This window comes from Aquarana catesbeiana, linkage group LG05, assembly GCF_042186555.1.
Source record: "Aquarana catesbeiana isolate 2022-GZ linkage group LG05, ASM4218655v1, whole genome shotgun sequence".
In the NCBI taxonomy this organism is placed as follows: Eukaryota; Metazoa; Chordata; class Amphibia; order Anura; family Ranidae; genus Aquarana; species Aquarana catesbeiana.
In genome coordinates, this window is record NC_133328.1 from 91797991 (window position 1) to 91810176 (window position 12186).

Consider the following 12186-nt stretch of genomic DNA (forward strand, 5'->3'; position numbering starts at 1 on the left):
TTGAACCGACTTGTATGCTATCATTTCAAGCTGGGTTCACACTGATGTGAATTGGATGCGGGGAATGATGCGAATTGGATGCGGGTTTCTCCACATCCAATTCGCATGACAGGAGAGTGTGCCCAGCTCTCAATGAAGCTGGTTCACACAGCTCCGGGGGGCCGCGGTCTGCACTGGAAAAAGGTCTTGTGTGTCTTCTGGTCTGTTTCAGGTGCGAATTTGGACCTGATCCGCATCTGAGTCGAAAAACAGGGACGCACCAGACCACCTGCAGCTAGTGTGAACCCAGCCTAAAGGAGTCCTTAGCAAAAAAGAAGGTAAGTTTTCCTGGAAATCCCAAGTTCTTACTTTAAAGCTCTCATCACACACCAGGTCATCTGTAGAGGACGTCATCAGGTGTAAAAAGGACATAAGCTGCTTGATGATCAAATTGTCATTATGCAGGGTTCATTTACCCTAAGGCCCCTATTGGATAATGCCCTGGGGGGCAAGGTAAAGATGACCAAATGTATTAGAGGGGTATTGGCATGCAGGTAAAATCCAATCTTTCTCAGTTATCTGGATCTTTCCTCTATACAAAGTGTTGGACAGAGTATAATTTGTGTTTAGCCTATGGAAATAAGCAAACTAGGTGTGCTTCAGACCCCTTCAGGGGCACCTTGCTAATGGAAAATGGACAAGGTTTTCCTGGCAAGCCTTGGTCAGCAGGGTCTGCTGGTGTCCCCTGTACATTAAATGTCCAGTTCCTTTTCCAACCAAAGACAGGCGATTTGGGAAACTGTCATTTACTGCACATGGACATCTTTAGAGGGAGCTATAGGACAGTAGTTACATTATGTATGGCTTGTACAATACGTATAGTCTTTGTCTTGGCTGGGTAATTCAGTACACATGAGCAAATCTTTCGATCAACTTATGTACAACAAGCCTGTTGGGTTTTTTCCAAATGATCAGTGCCGCTGGCTACAAGCAGCAACACTGATCATTGTATTCTGCCGACGGGGAAGGTAGAATACAATAGCACAGCGGGAGGATTTGGCTCTTTTTTTTTTATTTATTTTTTTCAACCCATTGGTTGAACAAAAAAAAGAATTATTAATGTATGTATTAATATAAGTCGTAAAGTGTATGTAAACTCTAATTCCGCGTACACGTGGTCGGATTTTCCGACGGGAAATGTTCAATGCGAGCTTGTTGTCGGAAAGTCCGACCGTGTGTATGTTCCATCGAACATTTGCTGTAGGAATTTCCGCCAACAAATGTTTGAGAGCAAGTTCTCAAATTTTCCGCCAACAAAACTTGTTGTCGGAAAGTCCGAGCGTGTGTACACAAGTCCGTCGCACAAAAGTTCACGCATGCTCTGAATCAAGCAGAAGGAGATGCACTGGTTATTGAACTTCCTCTTTCTCGGCTCGTCGTACGTGTTGTAAGTCACCACGTTCTCACGTTCAAAATTTTTGCCCAATATTTGTGTGACTGTGTGTACGCAAGACAAGTTTGAGCCAACATCCTTCGGAAAAAAATCCACGGCTTTGTTGTCGGAAAATCCCATTGTGAGTACGCGGCATGGCGGTTAACTTCTCCTATTTGATCACTTTTGGTCTGTTAAATTTACTATTGAAAGAGTTTTTTTACATCTGTTCATTAAGTTCAAAACAAGTGCTTGTTGATCCTACCAGGTATAATGAGAGCTGATACTGCACTCTTATCGGTTAAAATTGTTCCCAGCACTCCCTATGGACAACATAACACCCCCTATATTATGGAGCCATAGAGAATGAGATGTGCACTGTAGTCCTAACACACTTGCTCTCTCAGAATGACAGTGCTGTTCCCTCCACAGATAAAGTAAAGATAGTGAGCGTTATCACCCTAGGACAGAAATGTGTTAGTAGCAGCATCAAAAAAGGAAAAAAAAATGCCTTAAAAAAACTAGTAAGCTACAAAATAATATATTATTGTTCTTGGGTTTACATAAACTTTAAGCATATATTCAGCAGCAGTACAGCTGGAACTACGCACAGGACACAACACCTCATTCTGACAGGTACTAAACAGCTTCATATACGTTAGACATCTAAATCAATAAGCTGTTAAAAAGCAAACCTTCCATTGCTTAATCCTAACCTAAAGCCACTCAATACACATATGAAGTTCCACACTGCATTATAGTGAGTTGATGGCAGATTGCCTATAATCATTTGTATCAATGGCAATAGTCTGCATAAGCAGACATTTTAAAGTGGTCATGAAGGCAGAACATTTTTATACCTTAATGCATTCTCTGCATTAAGGTAAAAAAAACCTTCTGTGTGCAGCTCCCCTCCCAGCCCCCTCTTATACTCACCTGAGCCCGATCTCGATCCAGTGCTGTGCCCCACTGGACATGGAGACAGCAGCAGGAGCCATTGGCTCTTGCTGTTGTCAATCACAGTCAGTGAGTAGAGAGCGGGGGTGGGGTGGGGCTGAGTGGCACTCTTTGTGTCTATGGACACATTTGGATTGATTTACTAAAGGCAAATACCCAACCACGTGCAAGGAAAATAAAACAACTGCATTTTTGCTTGCACATGATTGGATGATGGAAGTTAGTAGCGCTTCTGCTCATTTACTAAGCTTTGAAGCAACTGCTTTTAAAGAGTGCAACTGCACTTTGCAAAGTGCACAGTCTATTTGCCTTTAGTAATCAACCCTACAGAGAGCAGCTTTGGATCCAGCCCGCATGAGGGCCCCCATAGCAAGCGGCAGGGGGAGGAGCCAGGAGCACTGGCGGAGGACACCAGAATAGGAAGATCATGGCTGCTCTTTGCAAAATAATTGCACAGAACAGGTAAGTATATAAGTATAACATGTTTGTTATAAAAAAAAAACAATACATTTACAATTACTTTAAATCTAAACACTACAGTAGAGGGTATACTTAGTCAAGGCTTGTTTACCTATATAAGTGTCTCCTTGTAGGGCCATCTTCTGTGCTGAGGAAGTAGCTACATGAAATTAAAGATACAGATTAGAAAAGGAATAGAGAATTTAGACCTCATATACAAAGCAGCAGCAGGTAGCTGAATGAAATGACAGAAACATTAAAGGTGGCATTGCTGAAGAGGAAACCACAGTGACTTTGAACTGTTCAATTACACCCCAAACCCCAAATGATAAACCCAGTCCTCTGAAAATAATGTACACTTTTCATCTAAAATATCTTAAAAGATGATTACTTAATGCAACATGGCAAACATCTTCCCCGTTTCTTTTGTATATTTTGTGGGCTGTCATAACTGCTGATTAATTGCGTATGCCATTTATTTCCAGTCTAGAATTTAGTCCATGGACAACTTAGATCAATAGTTATTGGCCTATTGGCAATCCTATTATTAAAGCTGAACTCCAGGTATGATATTCATTTCATAGGTACAGTGGTCCAGCTTGGCATTATGTATGTACACATATCTCATACCCGAGGGTACTGAGGAAGCTGACAATTACTGTAGTAGCCGGCACTACTCCAGTGTTAGCCGCTATCTTCCATGTCTTGTGCCAAGCGGCTGCCCAACTGCATACTGACCATAGGGTCACAAAACTCCTTGTATTTTTTTTGATGAACGTAAGACATTCCCTAATTGGATGAGGTGCAAATTGTGACATCACCACCCCACCTCATTGAAAAAATGAAAGGCGTTGTGTGAATGGCAGAGGTGCCGAGTGAGAAGATAGGGGCTATTACTGTAGTAGTGCTGACTACTATAGTGATTGTTTGCTGCCACATCAGGTATGAAACATGCATAGTGACATTATCCTAAATGGGCCAATGTAAGTATGTAGTTAAGATCATACTCGGAGAACAGCTTTAAGTCCTGCTGAGGGGGAAGGGGTGAAATGCTTCAACAATGGTCCCAATTAATCCAATTTAAGCAGACAACCTTACTTCCGCCTCATCATGCTTGTATTTCCAGTTTATGCTGTGGAGGGTCTGATGAGTCTGTGAATCCCACCCAGAGCCAATGCAACTTGCATGATGGCTGGCCACAGTCTAAATCACAAACTAATTATTACATACTTATATTGAAATGTAGATTTTTCTGAGCTTAACGTAAGTATGTTGGCAAAATCTAAAGAGAATCATTCAGCACCTCCCTGTGTGTACCAAAAAATTCCAATGTTCTTGCCAGAAATACAGTCAGGGTATATATAGTGCAGCGCTAGTTTAGATCACAAAAAAATGTTAAAATGGCAAAGAACAGATGTATTCAACCGTTTGTTCAGATCACATTACATTCAGAATAATACCGAGAAAGACCTCAATAAGTATCTGTTTGCATAGAGAATCTGAGGACCAATAGAGAGTCCCAAACAGGTGGTGGTGTCCAAACACCGCTTAGATGAATTGAGAGAGGCAACACGCAATAATAGGATCAGAAAAAATAAATGTATCCAACCGTTTTGTTCATAATATATGTTCAGAATAGTACTGAGAAGGATTTCAATAAGTATCTGTTGCATAGAAAATCTGGAGACCAAATAGAAATACAGTCAACTCCTAACTTACTGTAGTGAGCTAACAACATTGCTTCTGTTGCACTCAAATAGCAGAAAAAGGACAAACAGCAGGGGTGGGCAGCGCATGGCATACAGGGCCGGTGCTACCACTAGGCGAACTAGGCAGCTGCCTAGGGCGCACTGCTACCTAGGGTGTAGCCATAGCCAGTGCCATATTCCTCTCCTGTGTGGATGTCACCTTTAGAGCCGCTGTCCCTCCCCCGCACACACCAGTGTACTTGCACACAGCTGAAGTGAGCTGAGATCCCGGCACCGAACAAGGTCAGTCACTGGATGATGGCTCACTGAAGCTGAAGTCAGCCCAAAGCCCTGATTGCCGCCTGTCATCACCAGCCTCCATGGAGCTTGGGGTAGAGATGTCTGTGTGGCAGGTCTGCAGGCGTGTACCAGAGGAGGAGAGGGAATGTCCTCTACAGGGGACTGTGCAGGGGCTGCAAGCTGAGGTGAAGGAGTTCAGGCACAGGATGAAGAGGCAGCTGGAGGACATGCTGCGCTTGGTGGGGCCCCTCTCCTGGGCTGTCACCGACCTGCAGTGTGAGAACCGGAGGCTGTAGGAGCAGGTGGACAAACTCTGCTGTCAGGTGGAACTGTGAAAGCACTGAGACGGGTGGCGGGACTGACAGACCAGGTATTCCAACCATACACTGCTTGCTGTGTCTTGCAAGGCAGCTCAGGTCAGTTCTATGAGGGGGCAACAGACATCACAGGGGGGTATAGTCTATACAGGGCAGTGCGGGTGTGGGGTTAAAGGGGTGCAGTGTGTACGAGAAGGGGGGTGTAGGGTTAAAGGGGGGCAGTATGTGCAGGAAGGGGGGCAGTGTGTACAAGAAGGGGGGTGTAGGGTTAAAGGGGGGCAGTGTGTGCAGGAAGGGGGGCAGTGCGTACAAGAAGGGGGTGTAGGGTTAAAAGAGGCAGTGTGTGCAGGAAGGGAGGCAGTGTGTACAAGAAGGGGGGTGTGGGGTCAAAGGGGGCAGTGTGTGCAGGAAGGGGGGGCAGTGTGTACAGGAAGGAGGTGTAGGGTTAAAGGGGGGCAGTTTGTATAGGAAAGGGGTGTAGGGTTAAAGGTGGTGTAGCATTAAAGGGGGGAAGTGTATGAGGAAGGGGGTATGGCATTAAAGGGGGGCAGTGTGTACAGGAAGGGGGTGTAGGGTTAAAGGGGGGCAGAGTGTATAGGAAGGGGGTGTAGGGTTAAAGGTGGTGTAGCATTAAAGGGGGGAAGTGTGTGCAGGAAGTTGATGTAATATTATAGGGGGGCAGTGTGTGCAGGAAGGGGGTGTAGCATTAAAGGGGGGAGTGTATACAGGGAGGGGAGTGTAAGGTTAAAGGGGGAGCATTATGTGTAGGAAGGGGGGCTGTGTATACAATTTTTTTTTTTTGGGGGGGGGGTGCAAGTGGCTGGTCTTGCCTAGGGCGCAAAATAGTCTAGCACCGACCCTGATGGCGTACAACACTGCTTAGGATTTCAGTGCAGCGGTGCAGTGTTGTCTGCTTGCTACAGATGTTAGGATTTTACTACATTTCTGGAAGAATCAATAGGTTTTTTCAGTATTTGCAGCACTTTTAAAGAGACAAAAAAAAAATGAGAAAATGTATTGGGGAACGGTGCTAAATATGTTTTTTTAGATTTTGCCCACACATACTCACATGAACATTAATAAGTGTTAAAGGGGTTGTAAGCCCTGTTTTTTTTTCTTTAAATAACAAACATGTTATACTTACCTCCTCTGTGCAGTTCGTTTTGCACAGAGTGGCCCTGAACCTCATCTTCTGGGGTCCCATGGAGTGGCTCCTCCCTGCATCGGGTGTTCACGTTGGAGAAGTGCTCTGCTTGGTGGACACCCGTGCGGGCGCATTCCCAAGTCCCACATCTGTGTCCATTCACACAGAATGCAGAACTCGGCCCCGCCCCCCGGGCGCCATGTAATTTGGATTTGATTGACAGCAGCATGAAGGCCAATGGCTGCGCTGCTATCAATCTATCCAATCGGGACATGAGACACCAGCTACAGATAGTGTGCTCATTTCTAGACAGAGGATGACAGCATCCAGGTAAGTAAAACAGGGGGGGAGGCTGGGGGCTGCAGCACTAAAAAAGGTTTTTCACCTTAATGCATAGAATTCATTAAGGTGAAAAACTATGAGGGTTTACAACCCCTTTAAGACTGCTATTTAAAGTGACCCTTTCAGTTACATAAAGAAATCCAAATGTAGTTTCCAGGCAATAGAAGAACTCTTATACTCACCTATCTGGCAGTCATTGGGGTTGCAGCTCTGGTAGCTTCTAACTTCAGCTTGTTCAATTAGGCTTTAACAAAAAAAACAGGAAGCTGATTGGTTTCTATGCAGAGCTGCACCAAATTTTGCACTCTCCAGTTTTAGTAAATAAAGCCCAATGACTGCCAGAGATGTGAGTATAATGCCCTGTACACACGACCGGTTTTGCCGTCGGAATAAACTCCTAAGGTTTTTCCGATGGAGTTCCGACGGAATTCCACTCAAGCTGTCTTGCATACACACGGTCACACCAAATTCCGACTGTCCAGAACGCGGTGACATACAACACGTACGACGGGACTAGAAAATGGAAGTTCAATAACCAGTAGCCAATAGCTTCCGTTTCGTACTTGCTTCAGAGCATGCGTCGTTATTGGTGCGTTGGAACAGCATACAGACGAGCGTTTTTTCCGATAATAATTTGTTCTGTCCGAAGAATATAGAACATGTTCTCTATATAATTCCATCTGAATTTTTGACGGAAAAGGTCAGATGGGGCATACACACGGTCGAAATATACGATGAAAAGCTCCCATCGGACTCTTTCTGTCGGAAATTCCGCTCGTGTGTACGCGGCATAAGAGTTCTTCTATTGCATGTCTCTTACCTTCATTCCATTCCAGGGCTGTAGGCTTCATCAGATATGTCAGCATTCAACACTTGCGGAAGTGTCAGATTTCTTTGTCCCTTGCTGTGCGACATGGTGTCTTCCTCCCACTCTTATGTCACTACAAGACATAGCAGTGACATAGGGGTCAAAAGAAGTAGCCATGGTGCAAGGTGGGGGATACAGACATTGGACACTCCTAGAAGTGTTAAATGCTTAGGTGTCCGACAGAGGTTGCAGTGCTGTAATAGAGTGAAGGTAGGAGACATGGAGCGCTGGAGAGTTAAATATCCATCTTCTATTGTAGGAAAGCTCTATTGGGATTTCTTTATGTGATTGACAGTGTCACTTTAACAGTCAAAATACTTACAGCAATTTAAAAAAAGGGACATTTTTAGACACAATGGGCTTGATTTCGTAAAGGCAAAGAGGCTGTTCACTTTCCAAGGAAAATTATACTTAGCTTCATTTAGTGAATGTGCTGAAAATTCACTTTGCAAAGAATACCCAATTATAAATAAGCAGAAAAAAATTACTTGCACCTAATTGGATGACAGAAGGCAGCAAAACTTAATCTTATTCACTAGTCTATGGGTACATTCTCTTGCTAAGTGAACAGCCTATTTGTCTTTACTAAATTACAGCAGCTTTCCTCTTGGGGACCTGTGAGAACCGAGGCGTCAGCGGTGTTCGGTGGCTCGGTTCTCAGTACAGAGACGGTGGGGGACAGCTGCAGCATCGGTCTGATGCTACTTCTCTTTTAAAGTGGTTGTATTGCCCGCTTGGTCATTTTTACCTACAGGTAAACCTATAATACAGCTTACCTGTAGGTAAAATGAATATCTCCTAAACCTGCACGGTTTAAGAGATACTCACCCTACATGCTGCCACTGACGTCAGCGGCGCATGCGCGCTGAAGGTCCAGCAGCTCGTGCCGGAACTTGCATGAAAGGAGGACTGCAGTACGTCATCGTGACTCCAGCCACTCACAGTGCTGGAGCCCGCGAACCTGGAAGAAACGCAGAGGGAACATGTCAGCCCCCTCAGAGGTGACTGGGCGAGCTGCGGGAGCTTTGTTCCAAGGTAAGTATTTCATAAAGTGCTAGTTTGCAATGCATACTAGCACATAATGCTATTGCCTTGCAGGGTTTTTTTGGTGGTGGGGGGGTTCGGCAGTTTACTACCACTTTAACTCAGGGCTAAGACAAGGGGTGGGCAGGAAGGGTGGCTGTCCTGGGCACTGTGGCATCAGGTGAGGTGGGGGAGCACATTGAGGAGATGGGGGAGGGGATTTGTGTTGGGTGGAGGAATTTGGGGGGCAACAGGGGGTAAGAATTGTTCTAGGAGCGGAAATTTGAGTGTGTGTGCTTGGAAAGTTGATTTGGGGGGATTTGCATTGGGGGGGAGAAGATTTATGCTAAAACAATTGATATCATAGAGGGGTTTGTGCTAGGAGGGAACATTTTTATGGGGGAGGTTTGTGCTAGTAGCATGGATGATTGGGGGGGGGGGTATTTGTGCCAAGAGGGGAAAATGGGGTGGGGGGGTTGGGCTAGGCGGGAGGTGGGGAGATTTGTGCTGGGAGGGGGGATTTGGAGTGGGGGAGAGAGGATGTGTATTCAGAGGGGTAGAGGATTTGTGCTAGGAGGAGTGATTTTTTTTGGCTAGGGGGGTGATTTGTGCTTGGGGGATTTGTAGAGAGAGAGGATTTGAGCTGGGAGGTGTGATGGGGGGCAAAGATTTGTGCTGGGAGGGACAATTTCAGCAGGGGGCAGATTTGTCCTGGGAGGAGGGGGAATTTATTCTTAGGGGGTAAGTTTGAAGATTACTGGTCATTTTTTTAATGGGGGGGTTTGCTAACACATAATGCTCATACATCTTGGGGGAGGAGCAACCTGACAAGTTCGCCATGGGTTGGAGATGGCCTTGTCCCTGCACTGTCTTAACTAAATATAAGTTACAGTCCTGGTATATATATATATATATATATATATATATATATATATATATATATATATATATATGTCAGGCGTCCCAACACATCAATGGAAGCACACACACTCTAGAGGTCAATGGCATACCAATTAGTAAAGACCCATAACAGACCCAGAGCATGCATCTCCAAAAAACATATTGAAGGCAGCCCCCATAATGCAATTCTGACAAGTCCTCTATAAGGGCAAAAGTGTTTTAGATTTGCTGGTCCTTTACAAAATAAAAGCATCTTTATAGAAAAATCTCAGAAATGTCCCCATACCCAGCCTCTGTATCAGAAAGCAATTTAATACTCTGTATTTATTGTATGTGTTCATCAATGCAAAGGGAAGAAAAATAAAAGGGGAGATATTGGTTTATTCATTTATTCTGTTTTTTTTTTTCTTTGCAAAAGCAAATTTATCCTTTCAAGTGTTTTTATGTACCTGTCATCATTTCTTTTTTTTTGTTAGTAATTGTTCTATTACTTTTCCATTTTTTTTCACCTAAATTAAAAGACATGCGGCTCGTGTCTTGTTTTATGAAGCGGAATAATTACAAGGTGCTAGATGACAAACTGCGACACTGCTGAAGGTTTATCCTCAAATAACAAATCTTCTCTTTTGTTAACACTGACTAAAAAAAAAAAAAAAAATGTTTCCTTCCTTCCGACTGACCTACTTTTTTTTGTAATAGATTTTATTTTATTTTTTAATCTCTTTGACAGCTAGAGACCTTAGAAGAAGTTTCTGCAAGAAAAGGCGTGGGAAGTAAAGGATTGATGAGAAGATTCAGTCTCTTATTGAAACCTTTGTGAATTCTAAATGACTCTGCGACCCAGGAATCAAGTATCTGTGACCTAACACACAAAAAACATCTCCTCCGTATCTCAGCTGGAGAGCTGGCAAGGATGTCTTTTCATTATATTTCCCCAAGCCTGGCAATGACAGATCTCAGTGTGGCCGTTGAAGGAATATGTGTGTTGTCATTCGTTTTCACTGAATCAAAGTGGCCAAATTATCTTTGGAAGTAGCGGTCATATCTGACACTCCAAACTGCCTCTCGATAACAAAGCATGGGCTCTTGTTTTGTTATCTTCCAAGCAAAAAAAGAGGATTTCTCCATATCAGACCAGTGTGTTGTTGCCACATCCCTAATTATATATCAAGAAAAGAGAATCCCACTTCATTGGGACTTTGCAGGCAACAACCACACATATGTGAATTAGAAAATATAATTTATTAGATATACATAAAATCATTTGATCGTAAGAGGACCGTATATTTAAAAGGACATAGCAAAAATTATACACAAATGTATACAAAAAATAAAAAACAAAGACAAGATAAAAAACACGACAGGTTACATGGTTTGCATGACAAAAAGATTGTTGTTACTCTCCGGTATAAAGTAGTCTCCGATACCCGACGCATTTCTGGTTCAAACACCTTCGTCAGGGGTATTTAATAAGAGTATATGTAGTCATCATTTTTTCTTACGTGCAAAATGTTCCACCATACAACTTGGAAAAGTGAATGAAGCACTGCCAGCATACTCAAGTACTGCAGAGCGGGGTGATGTCTAGACAGAGGTTCCCTTTTTTATAGGGAGGTCTAATGCTAAAAGGGCTTGGAGTGTGCTGCTATATACGGATAAGAAGCCTTATTTAAGGCTTCATGATAGCGATCACTCAAAACTCAAAATCTTGTTGGCAATTCGCCATGTATGACTCCTTGTGATCACCAGGCAAATTAAATAGGCAAGTCCTTTTTTTCTGATATTATCGCATTTTATTGGTGCCCTTGGTGGGCATCCACTGACACCCCCGCTGGCAGTGCTTTATTCACTTTTCCAAGTTGTATGGTGGAACATTTTGCATGTAAGACAAAATTATGACTGCATATACTCTTATTAAATACCCCTGACGAAGGTGCTTGAACCAGAAACGCGTCAGATACCAGAGACTACTTTATACCGGAGAGTGACAGCAATCTTTTTGTCATGCAAACCATGTAACCTGTTGTGCTTTTTGTCTTGTCTTTGTTTTTTATTTTTTATACATTTGTGTATAATGTTTGCTTTGTCCTTTTAAATATACGGTCGTCTTATGATCGAATGATTTTATGTATACCTAATAAATTATATTTTCTAATTCACATACGTGAGGTTGTTGCCTGCAAAGTCCCAATGAAGGGAGATTCTCTTTTCTTGTTATCTTCCAAGAGGCAGTCCAAAGGCGGGTAATGAAAAATCCAGAGCATATTATTTCATGCGTAATGATGAAGATTTTTGTAAACCGCTATTTAAAGGGGCTTAAATAATGATTAGAAAATGACTTATCTGTTGTAGTCCTATCAAGTGAACTCTGATCCTTCTCGCTTGCAGTAATTACTTTCCGCCCATTATCAATACTAAAGCACAGCAGATGGGGTTGTTTAACAATGACCCTCTCATGTCTGAGTGTCTCAGTGTTGACATTAACAATGCAGCATGGTGGTAATTATTCAATCATCACAAGAAGGTGAAAGCGTCTCATTTTGATTGTAGATCTCAGGCTTTGGTCTGCAGAAATTTCTCAGGCCAAGAGTGGTGAAAGGGTTCAAGTCATTAATGTCTCAGGAGTGATGAACAGGGAGATATCTGATTATCCTAAATCGTTTTTTGGACCTGTCACTGATTGGCATGGAACCTACCCAACAAGAAGAGGCAACTGATATGTGACAAAGGGCTGTATTTGATATTGGAAAAGCTTATTATCGCTCTCCAAACATTCC

The 12186-nt window shown here is 43.2% G+C and overlaps 1 protein-coding gene across 3 annotated transcripts in view; it reads right to left on the reverse strand.

The window, feature by feature from the left end:
* The window catches only part of DPP6 (dipeptidyl peptidase like 6), a 1451270-nt gene that overhangs the window by 101785 nt on the left and 1337299 nt on the right, over positions 1-12186 (reverse strand). For all 3 annotated transcript variants that reach the window (XM_073629963.1, XM_073629965.1, XM_073629964.1), the window contains exon 15: positions 2940-2987. In XM_073629963.1, coding sequence (XP_073486064.1) covers positions 2940-2987 — 48 coding nt within the window. The remainder of the gene's footprint in view (positions 1-2939; positions 2988-12186) is intronic.